Source organism: Ictalurus punctatus, chromosome 27 (genome assembly GCF_001660625.3).
Source record: "Ictalurus punctatus breed USDA103 chromosome 27, Coco_2.0, whole genome shotgun sequence".
Taxonomy (NCBI): Eukaryota; Metazoa; Chordata; class Actinopteri; order Siluriformes; family Ictaluridae; genus Ictalurus; species Ictalurus punctatus.
Window position 1 is genome coordinate 92,501 of NC_030442.2, and position 24,990 is coordinate 117,490.

The following is a 24,990-nucleotide window of genomic DNA, read 5'->3' on the forward strand; positions in this document are numbered from 1 at the left end:
ACACACACACACACACACACACACACACACACACACACACACACACACACACACACACACACACACACACACACGCGGATATTGCATTAACCATTTATGAATTACAGACATTTCTTTTGCAGAGTAGAGTCCCTCTACTATAAGTATATATAAAGCTCTGGAAAAAAAATTAAGAGACCACTGCCAAATATATTTTTCTGGTTTTACTTTGTAAAATTAACATTTTTTTTTAATTCTATAAACCACTGACAACATTTCTCCAAAAATCCAAATAAAATATTGTCATTTAGAACATTTATTTGCAGAAAATGACAACGGGTCAAAATAACAAAAAAGATGCAATGTTGTCAGACCTCGAATAATGCAAAGAAAAAAGTTCATATTCATTTTTTAAACAACACAATACTAATGTTTTAACTTAGGAATGGTTCAGAAATCAATATTTGGTGGAATAACCCTGATTTTCAATCACAGCTTTCATGAATCTTGGCATGCTCGCCACCAGTCTTTCACATGATGTAGGATGACTTTAAAAATTCAAGCAGTTCAGCTTTGTTTGATGGCTTGTGACCTTCCATCTTCCTCTTGATCACATTCCAGAGCTTTTCAATGGGGCTCAGGTCTGGAGATTGGTAGGGACTTGATCTGGGGGTCCTCCATCCACACCTTGATTGACCTGACTGTCTGGCATGGAGCATTGTCCTGCTGGAAAATCGTCAGAGTTGGGGAACATTGACACAGCAGAAGAAAGCAAGTTTTCTTCAGGACAACCTTTTATGTGGCTTGATTCATGCATCCTTCACAAAGACAAATCTGCCTGATTCCAGCCTGACTGAAGCACACCCAGAACATCAACAATCCTCCACCAAATGTTACAGTGGGCTCTGTGGCCTCTCCAGGTCTCCGTCTAACCATTAGACGACCTGGTGTTGGGCAAAGCTGAAAACTGGACTCATCAAAGAAGATAACGTTACTCCAGTCCTTTACAGTTCAATTCTTATGTTCTTTTGCAAAACTCGGCCTGGCTCTTCTTTGCTTCTCATTGATGAAGGGCATATCTAGCTTTGCATGACTTCAGCCCTGCCCCTAGGAGCCTGTTTCACGCTGTTCTCACCATGCACTTCACCCCAGCTGCCGTTTGCCATTCTTTTTGTATGTCACTTGATGTCATCCTACAGTTGTTGACTGACATTCGAATGAGTTGGCGGTCATGCTGGTCAGTGGAGAGCCGTTTTCGCCCTCTGCCAGTCTGTAGCTTGTTGTCCCCAATGTCTGCTGCTTGAGCTTGTTCTTATGAACCGCCATCTTTGAAATTTAAGCATGGAAGCAACCTAACGCTCATCCACACTCTCTGCCAGTAAAGTCAGAATTGAACCCTTCTTTTCCTCACACAGAACTTTCCTTTTCAACTCTTTTGGCATGGTCAATAGTTATTTATCGATTCCAATTACTTCTGAGGTACTACTAGCACTGTCTTTGCCAGCCGGTTGGTTCTATTGAAAGAGGATAGTGATGACCACAGCAGTGGTTTTTATACTTTTCCTCGTTAAAGAAGAATTGGTTCAGGTGATCACCTAATCAGCACCTATAATGAGGTGTATGCCCATGTTGGAATTATGCAGTGGTCTCTTAATTTTTTCCAGATATATAATATAATTATCTCTCTCTCCCGCTCTCTCTCTCATTCATATATTCATATTATATATATATATATATATATATATATATATATATATATATATATATATATATAATATAATATAATATAATATAATATAATATAATATAATATAATATAATATAATATAATATAATATAATATAATATAATATAATATATCCCTCCACCCTAAGTGACACCCTTGGTAAATAGGAGTAAAGAAGGCTGTAAAAATTCTTTATTGTTTAAACTTTTGATCTTTTGTTTTAAAAAACAAAAACAAAACTCTGCTCTTATAAATATCGAAACACAACAGGTTTGTAAAAAAAAAAAAAAAAATCTTTGTTAAATACAGGTGTGCAACAATTATTGGCACCCTGTGAATTCATATGAGAGAAATAGTTTAAGTGTATTCCAATAAGTTTTTTAGTACACCTAGTTGGCTAGGAACAGGAACTTGTTCAAACATGACTTCCTGTTTCACAGGGGTATAAATATGAGGTGTAACATAGGCCAAATTCCGTTAGTCATTCATAACAATGGGTAAGACCAAGCTGTGGTGTATGGCAAAAGGTTGTGGAAAACTTCACAAAATAGGAAGTGTCTATAAGAATACAGCAAAAGTATTCAAAATGCCCATAAGACAATTTTTCACAGCCTTCTTTGCTCATATATACACACACGGTGTCTCACAAAAGTGAGTAAACCACTCACATTTCTGTAAATATTTTATTATATCTTTTCATGTGATGACACTGAAGAAATGACACTACAATGTAAAGTAGTGAGTGTACAGCTTGTGTAACAGTGTAAATTTGCTGTCCCCTCAAAATAACTCAACACACTAATTAATGTCTAAATTAATTTAATGTCCATTAAATTACACCCATTAATGTCTAAACCGCTGGCAACAAAAGTGAGTACACCCCTAAGTGAAAATGTCCCAAGTGGGCCCAAAGTGTCAATATTTTGTGTGGCCACCATTATTTTCCAGCACTGCCTTAACCCTCTTGGGCATGGAGTTCACCAGAGCTTCACAGGTTTCAACTGGAGTCCTGTTCCACTCCTCCATGATGACATCACGGAGCTGGTGGACGTTAGAGACCTTGTGCTCCTCCACCTTCCATTTGAGGATGCCCCACAGATGCTCAATAGGGTTTAGGTCTGGGGACATGCTTGGCCAGTCCTTTAGCAAGGCAGTGGTCGTCCTGGAGGTGTGTTTGGAAGGGAGGGGATCATGCTGTGCTTCAGTATGTCATAATACATGTTGGCATTCATGTTTCCCTCAATGAACTGTAGCTCCCCAGTGCCGGCAGCACTCATGCAGCCCCAGACCATGACACTCCCACCACCATGCTTGACTGTAGGCAAGACATACTTGTCTTTGTACTCCTCACCTGGTTGCCGCCACACACGCTTGACACCATCTGAACCAAATAAGTTTATCTTGGTCTCATCAGACCACAGCAATGCTGGCATCACTCATACGTCTATTTCCAAAAGACAACCTCTGGATATGACGCTGAGCACGTGCACTCAACTTCTTTGGTCGACCATGGCGAGGCTTGTTCTGAGTAGAACCTGTCCTGTTAAACTGCTGTATGGTCTTGGCCACTGTGCTGAAGCTCAGTGTCAGGGTCTTGGCAATCTTCTTATAACCTAGGCCATCTTTATGTAGAGCAACAATACTTTTTTCCAGATCCTCAGAGAGTACTTTGCCATGACGTGCCATGTTGAACTTCCAGTGACCAGTATGAGGAAGTGTGCGAGTGATGACACCAAATTTAACACACCTGCTCCCCATTAACACCTGAGACCTTGTAACACTAACAAGTCACATGACACTGGGGAGGGAAAATGGCTAATCGGGCCCAATTTGGACATTTTTACTTAGGGGTGTACTCACTTTTGTTGCCAGCGGTTTAGACATTAATGGTTGTGTGTTGAGTTATTTTGAGGGGACAGCAAATTTACACTGTTACACAAGCTGCACACTCACTACTTTACATTGTAGCAAAGTGTCATTTCTTCAGTGTTGTCACATGAAAAGATATAATCAAATATTTACAAAAATGTGAGTGGTGTACTCACTTTTGTGAGATACTGTGTGTGTGTATATATATATATATATATATATATATACGCACATATAGGGTGCATCCACCCAAATCTAGCTTAGTGAGGTACCAAATTTACGAGAGCATAAACAATCTGACCATTTATATTCATTATTCTTTCCCCACTTGGCTGCACAATATCTAACACTAAACTATTTTCATGAAAATATATTGTACCTACAGTATAATGTAAAACAAAAAAATAAACACCCCACCACGCCAAAAACTAAAAAAAATTAAATCAATGGAAACTAGAGGTAGAACAAGAACTACAATCTAGAGCTAGAAAGTGCTGTAATGGTTTGGGTAATGTGGCAGAATCATAAATGCTGCAGATACAACTATTTTATGGTTAGAATATTTTAGACTCATCACTGTGCCATATGACCCAAAAGATTACTACACCCTATAACCACAGACTACACAAATATAAACACAACACAAACATAATTAGCCCAGGCTTTAGAAATCATGCAAATAATTAGACAACATTTTCCAGCTGTCCACTACCAACAGTACATTGTTGACAATCAACAATGCACTGCTCAAGAGAGCAAAATGGGGAAAGATTATCAAGGTTATCAATTTAGACTAATACCAAACAGAATGGGATGTCCGTTATTTCAGTAATCGGCTCTTTTAAATATGTTTAGTTTCCTGTAAGTTAATGAAGTACATTGTTGGGAATCAACAATGGTGATGGTGAGCCTTAATAACTGATATATGGTTTGGGTACCTCGGTCACAGTTAGTATTAATGGTGGGTTTCAGAGTGTTAACAGGGAAGGGGAGGATTGAGTGTCCAGTGCCTGAAGAGATTGGTACAATCTGTTATAGTCATTACACAGGAATGATCCATTTATTAAACAGTCTTCTGTAAACCTGCATACATAACAATGTTTTCTCTCACTTTTTCTTTTTTCTTTTGAATGAAACATCATGGGCTCAATTTTCATGTTCACATCGTATGCACAAAAAATAAGGAACAGTTAATTGTTTTTAGTGTCACTGTATTAGGAGCTGAGGTTAGGTGTACTGCTTACATGTCATTTTCATAATTACATATGATTAGATGATTTCTAGTGTAGAAATAAGCTGTCATTGTATGTTAATATTTTAGTCATAGTGTAGAGCCTTGGATACAAGTATCAAATACAACCCCAGTTCCAAAAAAGTTGGGATGCTGTGTAAAATGTAAATAAAAATAGAATGCAATAACCCATGTTATTCACAATAGAACATAGAAAACATATCAAATGTTTAAACTAAGGAAATGTACAATTTTAAGTAAAAAATAAAGTAATTTTGAATTTGATGGCCACAACACATCTCAAAAAAGTTGGGACGGGGGCAACAAAAGGCAGGAAAGTAAGTGTTACTAAAACATATTACATAGTAACATAATTGGGTATAAAAAGAGTATCTTAGAGAGGCAAAGTCTTCCAGAAGTAAAGATGGGGTTGAACACAAATTAATGCAGAGATCAAAAAAACAAACTGGTTATTATTGTTGAGCATTGTAATGTTTTTAATCGATCTGGATAGATTTAAAAAAATATGGAATTAGTGCCTCAAAACTGGTTTAAATAGAACCTAATGTGCTTTATAGATACATTATGAAAGCTTTTGGTGTGATGGTTTTTATAACCCACAGCTGAGATGTTAATTGGTTAAAGATACAGTAATTCATTCTTTTCTGTTGAAGTCACATCCACAAAACTGGGTGTCAAGAAGTGGGACAGGACCAAAATAGGTGTGGATTTAGTTCATTTCGTGCATTCATTTATGACAATAGCAACAGAGTGCAAACATAATTTCAGCCAAGCAAAATATGCTCGTGCTGCCACAAAAATAGAGCCCCATAGATTTTAAACGCTTCATAGGTCAGTGAACACAATAGCAAACGTACTTAACAACATAGGGATGAGTACCCACAAAGATTTTGGAACCAGTGAATTGAAAGTAATAAAGGAGACAAAAAAATATCAGAATTTACATAATTAATACTTGAAAACAGGGGCGTAACCTGTCCTGGGCATTCGGAGCTGTATTCCCAAATATTTTTTCTTTAGCCCCGAATACTTGGAGTGGTTTGTTACTATGTGAGTGAACATTACTGAACGAAGACAGCAGTGTTCTAATTTTGGATTTTCAGTGAACGGACGCAAGACCAATCAAACAGGGTTTACTGGAAAATACATGGACATACTCATGTCTTATTGGCTGACAGGTCACAAAACGCCAGCACACGCACTCAGTGTGATGGAAAATTGGATATACAGCTTTTTTTTTTAACCAGTAAAGCAAATGAAACTGAAACACTAACATCATCTCATGGAGCCAGGAAAACAAGTGTGTAAATGGCTATATGAGTTCCAAGTTACGTCACCATGATATGAGCAGAGTGTAAGGACACCTAATGCACTTTGCTGTATCCAGTTAAATTGACATAATGATAGATTATTTGTGCCTCCCCTTGGGTAATGACACCATACTAAACTAGTCTCATTTTAGATAGCCAAAAAGTTTTATATTTTTCAGCCTAGTAGTCCTGCAAACAGTGATCAACCCGAGGCAAGTTTTATGATAAATCCAACTTTTTCACTGACCAATTTTCACATTTTGTAAGCAAGTAGCCCTCACATGCAAGAATAAAATGCATGGAAACTTCTATTTGGAAGTATTTTTAAAAAAATTTTTTTGATGGAGAAGAATCTGGGCTCAGCCCCGGATGATTAACAGTCCAGCTAATGCCCCTGCTTCAAAAATAAGGTGGCTGTACAGATACTAGGTCCCTGGTGGGCAACAATACAATAGATTATCTCTGATTTGTCTATTGTAGACAACACAAAGAGTGGTGTGTGTGTGACCTTTACAATAAAATATCTTCCTGGAGAATGTAATATTAAAATGATGGAATTTCCATTTGAACTAACTTAAAATAGATCGCAAAATGTGATGATAGAACTCACATGTTTTGCAGCATCCATCCATGTATGTCATTACTGTGCCTCCAATCTAGGACAAGAAAATTACTTCAGAACATTAAAGATTGTACATATAAAGGCAGGTACTATAACTTGAAATTTCTATTACATGATTTTTCAAAATGTCAATGGGATATATAACACAGGATTGAGCACATTTTAATTAAACAAATAGAAGTATTTTAATTAAAATAGGACATTTGCACCACCAAGAGAAACAGAATGCAAACACTAACAGAATGTCCTTTTTTTGCAAAAGGTATACGAGTGTTTACCTTCATGCACTCTGTTTCATTAAAGGGGGGGCAGCTATAGGAGTAGGACACCAGTACTGGTCCAGACTGTGTGTCTGTACAGTCATAACGCATGCAGTCAGACACCCAGCTCTTTCCAGGCTGGAAAACAACACATATGAGAACTTTTAACAGTGTACCACATAGAATACGCTCACAGCAACAATATGGATTGCTTTATGTCTTAGTCTATCTAAGAGTGATACATTTAAGGATTTGGAGTCAATAATTGCATCATACTAAAGGCCAATACCTGATGCATTTCTGAATCCCTTTTAGATATGGGTCTGGCTTACATCAAGCACAGCAGATAGGCATCAATTTTACTCACCAGCCCTGTGAGGTGGACACTCATGCAGGCATGTGGAATGAAGACAGATGCTATGCTATAGTTCTGGTGTGAATTCTAGATAGTACTGTATGAAAATGTTGAGTAATGGGTCTGTGGTTACCCAAATATGGATCAGGTAGCAATGATGCTGCCAGATCTGTACCACATGTATTAATGGTTTAAGGCTCAATCCAATCCTCTGTGCATGCGCAAATACAGTATGTCACATGTTACAAAACTTGAGTGTCATGGTTATTATGTACAAATGAACACTTTAAGAATGTATTGTTGGTTTCACCAACTCTGAAAAAGAAAACAACGCCATTTTTTGTGTAATGTAAATGTATGCTAATGGTAAAATCATTTATTCATAAGTGCCAATTTTTTTTATTTTGAAAAGATATAAAACAACATGGTGTTCTTATGTAATCCCCCTTTTTGAATTGTTTTGTGTCTCATTTTTGTATTTAATTAACTATTGTCTGTTTCCCCTTGGTTTTGAATGATAAATGTTGCTGTTAAATGTTATTGGTTAATAAACTAAAAGAAAACTAAACAAAACAAGAAAAAAAAACAAGAAGCAAGCAAATGCAAATCCTGCAATACAAACGTTTTATCATAACATAAAATATTGTAAAATTTGCATTCAAGTCGATGGTCCGCAATCTTTGTAATTACAATGTATCAAAGTTACCAATTAAGCTACCCAATTGCAATAAACATTTCTTTTTATTTCAGATGTTCTTCTTCTTCTTCTTCTTTTTTTTTTTTAAATCAGAGAAATGTTCCAGTCACTTAAAAAGAATTTGCTGTGGTAATTAATGCTGTTCCTATTTTTATATACAGGTTATTTTTAAATGTAAAAACTGCTGTAATGTCACGTGTGGTACAGATTGAGTAAAAAAAGTATGTACTGTGATTGGTACTAGTAGGTACTAGAACATAGTTTCTACATTATTTTTTGCAAGTTCAAGTGGGTTTAATGAAACAATGTAGTGGGATGTGTTTGACATCTGAACTATGCAATTAATTAATTAGTGTCATATAACTCAGACATATATTTTAAGTGTATCTACTCATGAAATTGGTTACACGAAAGTGTCACACAGTGGCATGTGGCTTAATTTCAAGGAATAAACCATAATTGCACAAGATTTTAAATAATCAACAACGGAGTTATTTGCAAACTGGATGTGATTTTATTATAACAGCATGTTATTTTTAAAAAATGTTCCTCTTATTTCACAGCAATTACGTTTTTCCCCAAAAAATACATTTTTTTTATTATTTACTTATTTTACTTATTTTTTCACAGGACTGTACTACTACTGCTTGTATAATATCAACATTGATACCTAAATGGACATTTACGATTCAGCTGATTAAAAAATTAGGGTACTGCTCAGGTGTATAAATGAGATAAATGTAAGTTGCTCTGGATAAGGGTGTCTGCCAAATGCCGTAAATGTAGTAGTAGTGGTTAATTTTGTGATGGACAGAATCAGTATATATTTTGATTTATAGCATCAAAATCATTGTCTCACCTTGTACAAAGCTAGAGATCCGTTGTCATTGTGGTACACACAGGATACATTCTTACACACTCCACAACAGGCACTCTGGTCTTTAGGGGGTATATAAACCTGGTTCTGAGATACAGAGCACATAATATTTATAAATATGCATATAAATGGTAGTAATATTTGTAAGAAATGGACAATAACAGGGACTGCACTGGTATGTCTGAATTGGATTCATACTAGATATAATTCACATATAAATTCTTTTGAATATATTTCTCTGGCCCTCTTTAATGTGTGTGTGTGTGTGTGTAAATGTATTTTTTCCTATGGATTTCTCTGTGCTTGTGTGCCTAACTGTGCATATCTGTGAGTACTCACTGGCTGACACTGTGCAGTGCAGTTAATGCTGCTTGCTTTTATGAGGTAGAACCCAGTGGCAGAGTCGAATCTGTGTGTGCATCTTGTTGTATAACAGACTCCCAAAGCACTGTGTTCCATCAAGGTTTGTCCAGGTCTCATTACTCCCCTCTTTCCATCTACACACACTGCGCTTCTCACTGTATACATGGGTCCATACACACACACACACAGTATATATGACTCATACAAATGCACACAGTATTATGTAGGCATGTAATTATTTTTATTAATGACAATGAAATTTCTATTTATCGTGAGACAGTTTTAGCTTTAGCAATTTGTTCTCACCACAATGATAATGTCTGCAGCCGCAGTGATTCTCAGGATCTGCCATAAATGCACTGTCTAATTGCAAATTCTCACCCTTTAAAACATAGGAAAAAGATGGCTTGCACACTGTGGTTTACATTTTGTCAGTTAACTTCTTGCTCTCAACCACTTGTTTAAATCAGTAGTGATCACCTACTAAAAAAACAGTGTTTGAGTTCAGATAGATTTGTACATAATATTCAGAATATTTTATGTAGATTTTTGTGTATAATTTATTTGTTTATTATGATCTTTAATCAGAATTCTGGTTTGCAACAAAAGCAGAGAATAATGAATGAACCCAAGATGGCACCTACTGTAGCACACACCTCTGTGCACTCCTCCTGCAGCTGTCATTATTTGTCATTTATTTTTGTTTGTTGTGCTTAACTCTTTAAATGTACATATATTATCAGCCCTGATTACACAGTAATGCTACTGGAAATTGGAAAACAACCATACAAGCTCATTTTCAGTCTGTTGGATCTGGATTACCTCCTGCGTCCGAGCTCACACTAGTGAGGTCACACTAGTGAGGCCCACTGACACTGGAATCGAGTGATCAGCGCAGCTGGGAGAAAGTGTGAGCCAAGCGGTGATGAGGTAAAGGAGGTAAGCTATACACTAGGCTAAAGGCTATAGCAAACCAACCACCTCTCCCTATCCTACTGCTAGCGAACATCCGATCCCTCGAATACAAGCTAGATGAACCAGGATCATATCACAGTGAGACATTAGAGACTGTTGCACGCTCATTTTCAGAGAAACCTGGCTATCAGACAAGACACTGGACATCAACATTAACAACCGGTGGTGCTCGGCCGTGCAGATCGTCAGTGATGCAAAACTTTTATTAGTGAAAAGCACGCCCTTTATCTGACAAGGGAGTTTTGCAGCTGTCTTTCACCTGGATGTTTATATCCGGCCACATGCAAACTCTGCGGCAGCATTTGGGATTCTGTATGATATTAGACTCATGAATATACAGATGGGTGACAAATGAAAGGTAAAAACAGAGGCTCTATTTTGCAGGCACAGTTTGATATTCACATTATTGGGTTGCTCCCAGACTATGCTGAAATGCAAAAATTGAGACGTTTTGAGTTCAATTTCAAATACAATTTCCCAATCAGCCAACCATGTGGCAGCAGTGCAATACAAGAAATCATGCAGATACAGAGCTTCAGCTAACATTTCCATCAAACACCAGAATGGAGAAAAAATTGATCTCAGATCTCTGACTTGTTGTTGGTTGAGCATTAAGTAAATCCAAGTGGACTAAACTGTCTTACCAGGCCACATTTAGGCTGAGAGATTCTCTCACATGCACATCCTGAAAGAGAAAAGCTCAGGGATTCGGTTATCACATACTTACATATGTGTGTGTAATAACAAACACACAAGCACACACACACACACCATCATATTCTCTCACACACTACCATACACTCACACATACTTTCAAACTTCTCTCCCATACTATAATACTCTTCCTCACACACCATCATATTCTCTCGCACACAATATTAAACCACTTACATGTACTGTCAAACCTCTTTCACACACAGTAATACTCTCACAGTCTTTGTGTGAGGGCAACTTTGGATGTGTGTGAGAGACTTTAGGACTATTCGAACAGGACTAGTTTTATATGGGTAGGTGGGATAATGTAGTAATTACCAGAGCTTACCCATATAACTCGTACCCAAGATGGTGAAGATTACAGCGTTTTGTACCTTCTATAAAACAGCCTGTAAAAATAACCCTAGGTTAAATTAATCCTGTGTGAATTGACCTCTAGAGTAGGTAAATATTATGCCAACTTCTGTAGAAAATGCATTTCCCGGTAAGTTTGGAAGCACTCGAATATGGTTTTCATTCATTTTGAACAATTTTTTTTTTTTAAAAACTGCTTTAGATCCATGGTCTGGTACATAATTTTTTTTTAGGTAGTCGATTCATTCTTGACATTTAGTCCAGTTGCTAAACTTCCCGAAAAATCTCCTCCCAAACAGAATGATTGTTTGAACGTTGTTCTCCCCAAACTGAAACTAAACAAAGTTTCAGCTCTCGTCAGTGTACTCTGTGGTGCAGCACCATGTTACGTATGACATTCGGGACTGCTGTAATGGGTCGTCAGCTTGTAAACCATGAAGACACTGCAATTTCTACAGAAATCTCTTATCCCATGTGAATTGACTATAAATATCACAGATGTCTGTAATACAATTACTTTACAGCCATATGTCCTGAAAACTGATCACATCCGAATAGGGTTTTTAAGTATGTGTGTGTGTGTGTGTGTGTGTGTGTGTGAGAGATTTCAGTTTCTTTTATTGGCTTAGAGCCTTTAACACCATTTTCCCTCCTTCACTGGGCCCCTCCCCAATCCTCACGGGATGTAAAGCAGAGGCATATCTATAGTCTCAACAATATTTTTAATTTGCTTGAGTTGAGCAATATATCAAACACTCTCCATATGATTTAGTGGTGTACACGAATACCAAGACATTATTTGGATAAAGTATCTAAATCATAAACTGTGAGCACAGTCTCTCTCCCGCACACCCAGTGTCTCTCCTGCACACCCACAGTCTCTCTCACGCACACACAGTCTCTCTCACGCGCACACACACAGTCTCTCTCATGCACTATCAAAGGTTAGAGGTTTGATGATGTGTATGAGAGAGGTTTGAAGGTGTGTATATTTGATTTGATAATGTGTGAGTATGCGCGCGTGTGTGTGTGTGTGTGTGTGTGTGTGTGTGTGTGAGAGAGAGAGAGACAGTATGATACAGTAGTATGTAAAAGAGGTTTGATAGTATGCGAGAGAGACTATTGATAGTGTGTGTCAGATAGTATGATAATGTTTGAGAGACATAAAATTTTAATTTTATCTGTAACAGCCTCTCCTGATATATTAGATAAGATAAAGAAATTACTTACTACATTCTTGTGATGGACAGCACTGCTCTGGAACCATAGTAGAGACAGCAACCATTCCTACTGGACATGTGATGACTGAACATCTGGAAGGCTCACACACTGCACACACACACACACACACACACACACACACACACACAGAATAACTAAGAGTATCTATTTTTATATACTGTATTCTATGTCAGTGTATAAAAGAGTGTAAGTGCCTTACAGCAGTGATATGTGGGGCAGCATCGATCGGTACTGTTTGAATCCACAGTAAGCATCTCTCCATCTACACACTCCGGAATCGGCTCTGAACATATGTCACACACTGCAGTAAATAAAATTTTGTTTGCAGATGTTAATGTGCAGCCTCCTTCAGAGACACAGGGTTATAACGGACAGAACATGGTTCATATATTTTGCTGAATTACTATATGACATCAGACAGGATTATACCACACTGATTACCAGCACAAGAAGAGAGAGTGTTAAGGTAGAAACCACCTTACAATACATATAATTTCCAGAAAATTAGAAAGAATAAACCCATGGAGATGTTTGACTATTATGACTTTTTTGTTCACTGATACCACTTTAAAAACAGTTCAATGTAAGGAGCAGAAAACAGACCTCATGTAGCACAGGTTTAATTCCAGAGCTTCAACTGTCAGACCCAAAGCATAGTAAGCTAGCTATCTGGATTTGGAGCCTGTTCTGGAAAAGATATTCATGAGGTCGGTATACACCATACAGTGGGGGAAATAAGTATTGAACGCGTCAACATTTTTGTCAGTTTCCAATGAGGCTATTCACATGAAATTTTCACCAGACATCAGTATTAACTCAATAAATCCTCAAATATAAAGAAATCCAAACATTAAAGTCCATAAATAAAGTTATGTGTAATAAAGAGGAATGACATGGGGAAAAAAGTATTGGACATGCTAACTGAAATGTATTTAATACTTGGTAGAGAAGACTTTATTTGTAATGAAGCTTCAAGACACTTCCTGTATGAAGAAATTAATGGCTGCAGTATTCAGGTGTGATTTTGGTCCATTCTTCTAAACATATTGTCTTTAAATCTTGTTCAGTTGGATTTGAGTCAGGTGATTGACTGGGACATTCTGACACCTTGATTTTTTTTTCTCTGAAATCAATTGAGAGTTTCCTTTGCTGTATGTTTTGGATCGTTGTCCTGCTGGAAGTCCACCCACGTCTCATCTTCATCATCCTGGTGGATGGCAGCAGATTCTTCTCAAGAATCTTGCGGTAAAGAGCTCCATTCATTGTTACTTCAATTATATGAAGTCTGCCCATACCATGTGATAAACAGCCCCACACCATGATGCTTCACCTCCAAACTTCACTGTTGTAGTGTTTTTAGGGTGATTTGCAGGGACATTTCTTCTCCAAACATGGTGTGCAGTATGACAGACAAAAAGCAAAATTCTGCTTTCGCCTGACCAGACTACACTCTCCCAGTGTTTCATAGGCTTGTCCAAATGAGTTGTAGCAAACTTTAAGCCAGCTTCGACATGCCTTTTCTTTAGTAATGGAGTCTTGTGGGTGAGCTTGAGCAGTGGAGTGCATTGCCTATTGTTTTCTCTGTGACGATGGCACCTTCTGCCTCCAAGTGTTTCTGGAGCTCTTTCCGAGTGGTCCTTGATTCTTGGGCTACTCTTCTGACTATTCTTCTGACTCCCTGGTCAGAAATCTTGTGAAGAGCTCCTGTGCGTGGCCAGTTGATGACGGAGTGATGTTGCTTCCACTTGTAGATAACGGCCCCAATGGTGCTTACTGGAAGATTCAGAAGGTTTGAAATACTTCTGTATCCGATTCCATCTATGTTTCACAACAATAAGGTTGTGAAGGTCTTGGGAGAGCTCTTTGCTTTTACCCATCATGAGATGTTTTTTGTGTGACACCTTGGTAACGAAAAGCCTTTTTATAGACCATCAATTTACTAACCCAGCTGATATTAATTTACACTGATAGGGGTATAATTACTTACGGATTTCAGCTGGTTCCTTGCCTTGGAGAACTGATTTTTCTTAGCGTGTTCAATACTTTTTTCCTGTGTCATACCACTTTATCTTTATGTGGATTTCTTGAGTTAATACTGATGTCTGGTGAAAAATTCATGTGAATAACCTCATTGGAAATACATTTACTGAAAGAAATGTTCAATTCTTATTTCCCCCACAGTAAATGGGACTCTAATTCATCTCAGGGCATCATGCACACACATTCACTCACTAAATTTCACCTAGGGGCAGTTCAGTACAGCCGATTCACCTACTGCTGTATGTTTTTGGGAGGTGGGTGTAAACTGGAGAATGAGGAAAAAACCCACACAGACATGGAAAGAACACTTGGAATTTCACACAGACAGTAACAGGAGCTGCACTACCATGCCACCCAGGATTTAGTTACTGTGTGCAATTGCACCGTTCTCTCACTAAAGGGATTAAATTGCTATTGCTCTGCCTCTGGTTAAAAGGGACACACAAGGACTCACTGCAAATGTACGCCAGACAGCAGCTTCCTTCAGTGCGAGTGGCAATTAGTGTCTGATCCTCTCGGCACATGGGGACATCTAGCACACACTGGTCAGGATCACACTCTACAGAGAAAGTACTATTACTGAAAGTGCTGCACACACACACACACACACAACCATAAACCATTATGTTAGTTAATCTCACCACAGGTGTACTCTGGACAGCATGAGTCATGTCTGAAGTATGACACCAACTTTTGTCCAAATTTACAATCCATCAAAGTGGTCTCACATGCACTCTGATTGCACACTGCAAAATCACACAGCACAAGTAAGTTCTACAAATTTATCTAAGTCAACAGTTTGACTATGTTGTAGTTACATGCTTTGAAAATATGGTAACCCTTTATTTGAAGGGTGAATAGTACCTTTATCAGGCAATATTAGAGGTTTTATATGACTGTCATTACATTAAAAAGAGAAGACAAAATACCTCAGTTATTAGAATGAGTAGACTAATCAAGATTGTCACTGTAAATAATTTAATTTCTATCCTTATTTTGCAAGTTACTAGTTAGATTTTTCTAACAGCACATTCATTCCATTTTTAGTTGTAGAGTATATACATGCAGTTGAGGCCAAAGGTTTATGTCTAAAAGCATTCAAACTCAATATTTTACAACTCCACACATTTCATGTTACCATTCATTATATTTGTTAAGTCAATTAGGGTGTCTATTTTATTTAAATTAGAGCTAATTTAAAAATACAGTGCCCTCCACTAATACTGGCACCTGTGGTAGATATGAGCAAAGAAGGTTGTGAAAAATTGTGGAACCTTTTGATTGTTACATTTTTTGTCATCAAACAATTGCTAACAAAACACAGGTGTGTGTGTGTGTATATATGTGTATGTGTGTATATATATATATATATATATATATATATATATATATATATATATATATATATATATATATATATATATATATATATATATATATATATATATATAAAATCTTTGTTAAATACAGGTGTGCAAAAATTATTGCCACCCTTTGTGCTACCTCCCTTTGCCAAGATAACAGCTCTGAGTTTTCGCCTATAATCCCTGATGAGGTTGGAGAATACATAGCAAATGATCTGAGACCATTCCTCCATACAGAATCTCTTTAGATCCTTAAAATTTTGAGGTCGACACTGATGGACTCTCCTCGTCAGTTCACCTGACAGGTTTTCTAGGATTTTCAAGTCAGGGGACTGGGATCCAGGGCGCATGGTGGCTTAGTAGTTAGCATGTTTGCCTCACACCACCATGGTTGCAGGATTGATTCCCACCACTGCTCTGTGCGTGTGGAGTTCACATGTTCTCCATTTGCTGAGGAGGCTTCTTCCAGGTACTCTGGTTTCCTCCCCCAATCAAAAGACATGCATGGTAGGCTGATTGGCATGTCAGGTTTTCAATAAATATCTGATAATATTTGATAGTCCATGATGCCATGTATCCTAACAAAAAAATAGAAAAACAGCCCCAAAACATTAAAGAGCCACCACCATATTTAACCGTGGGCATGAGGTACTTTTCCATATGGCTACCTCTCTGTGTGTACGACAACCACCTCTGATGTTTATTGCCAAAAACTTCTGGGCTATGCATGTAAGCCTGTTCCTTGAGAAGGGAACGAGATGTTGCGTGAGCTTCACACAGCCTTCATGTGTGACCGGCATCTGAAACTTGTGTAACATCATGCCTATTTGTAGGCCTGCCATGATCAGGTGACATGGCAATTAAGCAGATCACTGCAGCATGTCCCTGCAAGGTACTCGAGTCCAAGGTAGAACGTACTGTATATCCAGGCTGTAATATCGAATGAATGTGTGCAGGGTAGAGCACCCTGCCATAGCACACACATCCTGTAAGGGTACCCCTTTGGACAAAGCCTTCAAAGAGGCAACCCCCTAGTGGAATGAGCCCTTATGCCCAGAGGCATAGCGAGACTACATGCTTCATAGGCAATAGCGATTGCTTCCACTATCCAATTAGTGTTGCTTAAAAACAGCATCAACTCTACCGTCGCCGACAAAGCAGACCAACAGCTGCTCCGACTTACACCACTGGCTGGAGCGGTGGACGTGAGTACAGAAAGCCCTAACTGGACACAGCAGGTGCAATGTCTCTTGTTCTGGTGTGAAGAAAGGACAGAACGCTTGAAACACTACTGGCTGGGCAGCAGATGTAAGCACTTTAGGAATATAATTCGGCCTAGGATATAGGAAGGCCTTGGCTAATCCAGGGGCAAAGTCAAAGCAGGAAGGGGCAAAAGAGAGAGTTTGTAGATCTCCTACTCACTTGAGAGATGTCAGGGCCAGCAGAAGAGCTACCTTTAGCGTCAGAAGCTTCTCAGAGGCTGACTCTAAGGGCTCAAATCGGGCACCTGACAGACCATCCAGTACAACAGAAGGGTCCCAGGAAGGTAAGTGTGGTGTGCAGATGGGCGTTAGCCACTTGACGTCATGCATAAACCTTGATATTAGAGGATGTTGGCCCACAGAGGCCCCAGCAACAGGGGCATGGCTGGCACAAATGGTGGCCACATAGACCCTGATTGTAGAAGGCACAAATGCTGCTGAGAAATGTCCTTGTAAGAACTCCAGGACTGTAGCTATTGCACAGTTTATTTGGCCTAGCTGACATTTCTTACACCATGAGACAAAAAGTCGCCACATGGGCACATACAGTTTCTTCATGGATGGTGCTCTAGTGTTCAACATGGTCTCTACAACCTCAGTTGTGAGACCAGAATCTATGAGCTGGTGCCCCTGTGGGGCCAGACCCACAGTTTCCATAGTTCCGGCCGAGGGTGATAAATCAGCCCTCTGGCTTGATAGAGTAAATCCCTGTGAATAGAATTATCCCAAGTAATGCCATCTAGGAGGGATATTATCTCTGAGAACCATATTTGAGCTGGCCAATAAGGTGCTACTAGCAGCAGACATAGACGGTCTTGGCGAACTCTCGATCGGGGTAAAAGCATACAGATGTAGCCTGGGCCACGTGTGCACCATGGTGTCCAGCCCCAATGGTGCAGGAGGAGTGAGGGTGAATCACAGCGGGTAGTGTGTTGTCTCCTTGGCGGCGAACACTTTTGCTTGGTTGAACCTCCGTGATATGGATTCCACCACTTGTGAACGGAGCCTCCAATCCTTGGGCCTCAGCCCCTGCATTGACAGGATGATTGCCCCCACATTCCGGTTGCCCGGAATGTACATTACACTCACTTACAAAAACTTTCCGTTTGCCCAGGGAAAAATTGAACAGGGGGTGCGAATGTAACCCTCCCTGGTGGTTGCCATATGAGATGACCGCTGTGTTGTCTGTCACAACTAACACATGGTGACCTATCAATTGAGGAATTTATATGCCACTCCAGACCAGGGCGGCTCCAGAGACTGGAGATGGATAGCCATCCAAGACCGTGCCCCAGCCCATGAGGAAGGCATCTGTCATTACCATCTTGTGATAAGGAGATGGCCCTAGAGTGTGACCTGAGGCTAGAAACCAGGGATACCTCCAAATTCTCAGAGCACGTAGACATTGCCGCATGACGCTGATTACTCTCTGGGGTTTTGTCCTCGGATGAAACCCCTAACTTTTCAGCTACCAGTGAAACGGTCTCATATTTACCAAGGGTGCCAATATTAGTGGAGGGCATTGTAGCTTGGTCATGTTTTCTTTAGAGAAGATTTGGTATATCCAAATAACCAAAACTTGGAACGATTCATTAATTCTAAAAGTCTAAAATAGCATAAAGAAAGTATGACAAAGGTACATTACACACACAGACACACACACATTATGACTTACTACTACATTGGGACAAAAAATACACAAAATAAAAGAATAAATATTTTCAGGACTGAAAATCTTCAACTCAAGCCAAGCTTTCTTTGCTTTAATACTGATGTACATTTTGAAACTGGACAAAGTGCTTGCTGTTTAGACCCTTTGACTTTGATGTTAGAGTTCCACAAACATCCTATTATTTGGTCTAAGAGCTGTTTTGGTACATTTTAGGAATGCATGAAACTCACCACAGACTCTTTGGGTGCAGCAGCTGTTATCATCTGCCAGGCTAATGCTGATCTCGCCTGCTCGTGTGCAGACTGGCTGGGGAACATCACTGCATTCAAACTCTACAGGCACAATGCCATCACTTTCACACCGATACATACAGCATCCATCCACTGAAGCCTTCCAAACCTCACCCAAGGCACGGGGAGTTCCGAAACTATCTGTACAGGCTGCATAAACAAATACATACCCAGTATAAAACACCTCTTGTCATTATTGGAAGATAGACACAGAGAGACAATTTAAAAAATCAAACAGGGGGAAAGACATAGAAGGACACATATACTGAACCACAACAACAATAGTAATAAAATTTAATTGGCAAGAGAGACAAAGTGAAACAATAGTGTAAAAAAAAAATTGTACAGTGGCCTAGTAAATTTCATAAAAATATCTGCAGTCCCCTCCAAAAGTATTGGAGCTGCAAGGCCAATTCATTTGATTGTGTTATACACCAAAGACATTTAGGTTTGAGATCAAAAGATGAATATAAAATGACAGCTTTCATTTCCTGTTATTTACATCTAGCTGTGTTAAACAACGTAAAACATAGAACCTTTTTTTTTTTAAATCAGACTCAAATGTAGAGTCCAAACACGATTGAGGAAATAAGTGATTGTTGCTTAATGGACCAAAGAGGATGCTCCTACAAATTTAAAGCACCATCTAAATTGATACCAAATCTTAAGTGTGTTAAGGACAACTTGATTATCAGTATATAGAGAAAGTTTTGTAGGCAGAAAGGAATAAAGTAAAGCAGGTATAGAGGATTCCCTACAAGATGATAGTTCCAATTTACACCAAGAAGATCCAGGAGATTTAACCCAGTAGCAGAGTTTATGGATGTGCGCAGCCCAGTAATAGAATTGAAAATTGGGTAATGCAAGTCCTCCACTAAGTCTACATCTGCAATAAAGATTTACGAACCCTTGGTGGCTTCCCACCCCAAATAAAAGAACAAATTATTTTATCCAATGAATCGAAGAATGGTTTTGGCAGAAAAATAGGAATTTGCTGAAATAAGAAAAGAAACTTTGGTAATATGTTCATTTTAACAACATTGATCCTGCCAATTAGAGAAAGGGGGGAGTTTACCCCAACTTTGAATGTTGGCTTTAACCTTTGAAATAAGGGGAGTGAAATTAGCTGATAAAAGATTAGATAAAGAACGTGTCACGTTGATACCTAGGTATTTAAACCCTGACTGACTGAATGGAAAAGGTAGATCTGCCTGTTGGAGACAAAAATGACGCAGTATTGACGGGAAAACAGTCGCTTTTGTGCAAATTTAATTTATAACCAGAGACAACACTGAAGGTTTCCATAACACCTAAGACAGCAGGCATAGAGGCAATAGGATCGGTTACATACAATAACAAATCATCAGCATATAGCAACAATTTGTATTCGACACCGTATCGGACTATTCCTTTAAACAAGTGGGAAGATCTTAATACGATATACAGAGGCTCGATAGCAACAGCAAAAAGCAGAGGGGATAAAAGACAGCCTTGGCGACACCCACGTCCGAGAGCAAAATAATCCGAATAAATATCGTTCGTATGAACCCTGACTTTAGGGGATAAGTAAAGGAGGCGAATCCAAGAAATAAATTTATCCCCGAATGTGAATTTCCTCAAAACTGCAAACAAATACTCCCACTCAACCCTGTCACATGCTTTTCAGCATCTAAAGAAATGACAATCTCAGGAAGCTCAGCCGAATCCTTTGAATAAAATTATATTGGACTGTACGGGTATTGAAAAACAATACGCGTCCCTTTTATAAAACCGCTCTGCTCTTCAGATATAATAAGGGAGCATGTTCTCTAAATGAGATGCAATTACTTTTGCCAACACCTTTACATCTGCATTAGGCAGAGACAGCGGTCTATAAGAACCACAGGAGGTTGGATCCTTACCCTCCTTAAGAAGGAGCGCTACAGTGCATCCGGAAAGTATTCACAGTGCTTCACTTTTTCCACATTTTGTTATGTTACAGCCTTATTCCAAAATGTATTAAATTCATTATTTTCCTCAAAATTCTACAAACAATACCCCGTAATGACGACATGAAAGAAGTCTGTTTGAAATCTTTGCAAATTTATTAAAAATAAAACACAAAAAAAGCACATTTACGTAAGTATTCACAGCCTTTGCTCAATACTTTGTTGAAGCACCTTTGGCACCAAATACAGCCTCAAGTCTTTTTGAGAATGATGCTACAAGCTTGGCACACCTATTTTTGGGCAGTTTCTCCCATTCTTCTTTGCAGGACCTCTCAAGCTCCATCAGGTTGAATGGGGAGCGTCGGTGCACAGCCATTTTCAGATCTCTCCAGAGATGCTCAATCGGGTTCAAGTCTGGGCTCTGGCTGGGCCACTCAAGGACATTCACAGAGTTGTCCTGTAGACACTCCTTTGTTAGCTTGGCTGTGTGCTTAGAGTCGTTGTCCTGTTGGAAGATGAACTTTCGCCCCAGTCTGAGGTCCAGAGCGCTCTGGAGCAGGTTTTCATTAAGGATGTCTCTGTACATTGCTGCATTCATCTTTCCCTCAATCCTGATTAGTCTCCCAGTTCCTGGCGCTGAAAAACATCCTCACAGCACGATGCTGCCAACACCATGCTTCACTGTAGGGATGGTATTGGCCAGGTGATGACTGGTGCCTGGGTTCCTCCAGACATGATGCTTGCTATTCAGGCCAAAGAGTTCAATCTTTGTTCAATCTTTGGTCTGAGAGTCCTTCAGGTGCCTTTTGGCAAACTCCAGGCGGGCTGTCATGTGCCTTTCACTGAGGAGTGGCTTCCATCTGGCCACTCTACCATTCAGGCCTGATTGATGGAGTTCTGCAGAGATGGTTGTTCTTCTGGAAGGTTCTCCTCTCTACACAGAGACGCGCTGGAGCTCTGTCAGAGTGACCATCGGGTTTTTGGTCACCTCCCTGACTAAGGCCCTTCTCCCCGATCGCTCAGTTTGGCCGGGCGGCCAGCTCTAGGAAAGGTCCTGGTGGTTCCAGACTTCTTCCATTTACGGATGATGGAGGCCACTGTGCTCATGGGGACCTTCAATGCTGCAGAAGTGTTTCTGTACCCTTACCCAGATCTGTGCCTCAATACAATCCTGTCTCGGAGGTCTTCAGACAATTCCTTGGACTTTGTGGCTTGGTTTGTGCTCTGACATGCATTGATAACTGTATGACCTTATATAGACAGGTGTGCGCCTTTCCAAATCATGTCCAATCAACTGAATTTACCACAGGTGGACTCCAATCGAGTTGTAGAAACATCTCAAGGATGATCAGTGAAAACAGGATGCACCTGAACTCAATTTTGAGTGTCATGGCAAAGGCTGTGAATACTTATGTACATGTGCTTTTTTAAATTTATTTTATTTTAATAAATTTGCACAGATTTCAAATAAACTTCTTTCATGTTGTCATTATGGGGTATTGTTTGTAGAATTTTGAGGAAAATGAATTTAATACATTTTGGGATAAGGCTGTAACATAACAAAATGTGGGAAAAGTGAAGCGCTGTGAATACTTTCCGGATGCACTGTATAGTGGCTTGTGTCCGAGTCGGAGGCAAAAACCCACATTCCAAGCATTCGTTGAACACAGATAAAAGCAATGGTGCTAATTTCCCAATAAATGTTTTTAAAAATTCAATTGTAAACCCGTCCGGTCCAGGGGCTTTGTTACACTGCATAGTTTTAATTGAATTTAAAATTTCTTGAAGAGACAGTGGGGAGTCCAGTTGCTTGGCAGTATTAGAATCAATAACAGTTACAAAGGTTTTTAAGAAATGCATTCAATTTAGTATTGTCTGCAGGAAATTCAGATAGACAGAGCATCCCAGAGAGTCTCCTAGAGTTCTTTTAAAAAATATCGGCAATGTCTTTCCTCAGCGAGGCCAGCAACGCAAGTCTGAGGGCGGCGATGTCGGTGTCAACACGTGGCGAGGTGGCTCCAGGGGAAGAAGGCGATTCACTCGTTGCTGTGGTGGTGGTGCGTACACTAGGCCTCAATTGTGTCTGAATAGTATTACGAGCTTTCATGTTTTTTCCAGACATTTTAAGATATTTCAGAGTTAAATGTGCAAACAAAAAAACGGAGTAGAGTAAGTCAAAGTCTTTTGTATGACCGAAAAGTGCAATTAATTACAATTTTAATCGAAAACAGCAGGAGCTTCCAACTTCACATCCTACTCCCTGCTTATCCTTTTTAACAACAAATGCATTCTTTATGGGTGAAACTGGAGGTAGACAATACACATTCAGAGCTATTTACTGTTTAAACAATCAATCTAATAGGACACACCTGGGTAACAAGAAACACTTGTCAGTCACATGTTCCAATATTTTTGTTTGCCTACAAATTGGGTTGTCTGATACAAACTGGGCTATGAGCTATGTTGTTTCACACAGAAGGAAATAAAAGCTGAAATTCTAAACTCTCTTCTCCTATTCATTTTTTGATCTCAAATTTAGTTTATACAGCAAAACAAATTAATTGTCCTTGCGGTTCCAATAGTTTCAGAGGGGACCATATATTTGCATCAATACGTTAAATGCAGATATTGTTTCTTTAAAATTAGTCACATTTATCAAAAATAAATATAGTAAAGATCCTGATTTTAAATCATTGTTTTTAAATTACTCAATAACTCATCTAACATGTAGATGAATCTAAATCATTAGATATTGTTATAATGTTAAAAATGATTTAGCCTTTTTTAATTAGTTAGTGAGCATGTTTTTCAAGAAGCGTTATTAAGAAGTGATTCTTTTTTGTCATTGTTAATGTTAGCCTAAATAAAGGGATTGGGTTGTTTGTTTGGTTCACATGTTTCTGTGTGTGTGTGTGTGTGTGTGTGTGTGTGTGTGTGTGTGTGTGTGTGCATGGAATGCACGGAATGCACGTGACAAGATTATTTTCAGTGAAAAGTGGTGCATCTTTCAAACAAATCTATTTAGAAAATAATTTTAAACACATTTTTATTGCTTTACTGTGTACTTTGTTTTAAATCGTTATTTGTTTGTTACACAAATAAATATAAAGGTAAATTAAATCAATAATATTGCAATATTGACATAATTATGTGACTTTTTGGTATTGACCTATCAAACCATTTTTTACAGCGTGAAGAGAAATAGAGGGGAGAAAGGGTAGAAAAAGCGTACCACACTTGACGGGTGAGATGCAGATTGCAGCGTATGGTCTATGAAGTAAGGTCCCCTCTGGACACATGCATCCCTCTGACATGCCTGAACACTGTACAGTGTCATATTCAAACTCCTTATTAGGACATGAAGGAGCTGTGCAAGTAGGCAGACATGCCTGGTATTGCAGTGTCCCAGGACACACAAATGCTACAAAGAACACACAAGAGAATTCACAGAATTCATAAATACAAAAATACAGCTGCATAAATCAGTTCTGTGCATATATTTGACTGTTAAGACTCTTAATCCCCTTGCTGGGCACCAAACCCAGCCACTGGGGTTGCACAAGCTAGTGCACTCTCAGTGCCAGTCCCAAGCCTGGATAAAATGGAGGGTTGCTTAGGGAAATTTGGTCTTTCTAACTTGAATTGTGTTTGAGTGTTTAAACATACGGCAATAGTCTGGGCTTCTCCACTTGATACAGACGTTGAATTTGTGGCAGGAAGCAACATATGCAGCAAGAGCCATGCAAGGGTTATTCACATACTCTGCATCTCGTACCCATATTTCACAAAATGTAGCTGGCGGAACCTAACACACACATGTAGGTATATTAAAACATGAA

The 24,990-nt window shown here is 39.0% G+C and overlaps 1 protein-coding gene across 1 annotated transcript in view; it reads right to left on the bottom strand.

Moving 5' to 3' along the window:
- Positions 1-24,990, bottom strand: part of otog (otogelin) — a 100,823-nt gene that overhangs the window by 3,743 nt on the left and 72,090 nt on the right. Inside the window, exons 39-51 of the mRNA XM_053676444.1 lie at positions 24,818-24,956; positions 24,384-24,572; positions 19,164-19,373; positions 15,277-15,381; positions 15,090-15,194; positions 12,795-12,896; positions 12,584-12,682; positions 10,930-10,970; positions 9,617-9,692; positions 9,287-9,465; positions 8,930-9,034; positions 7,037-7,156; positions 6,747-6,792 (exon numbers count right to left, since the gene is read on the bottom strand). Of these exons, the coding sequence (XP_053532419.1) occupies positions 6,747-6,792; positions 7,037-7,156; positions 8,930-9,034; positions 9,287-9,465; positions 9,617-9,692; positions 10,930-10,970; positions 12,584-12,682; positions 12,795-12,896; positions 15,090-15,194; positions 15,277-15,381; positions 19,164-19,373; positions 24,384-24,572; positions 24,818-24,956 (1,516 nt within the window). The remainder of the gene's footprint in view (positions 1-6,746; positions 6,793-7,036; positions 7,157-8,929; positions 9,035-9,286; positions 9,466-9,616; positions 9,693-10,929; positions 10,971-12,583; positions 12,683-12,794; positions 12,897-15,089; positions 15,195-15,276; positions 15,382-19,163; positions 19,374-24,383; positions 24,573-24,817; positions 24,957-24,990) is intronic.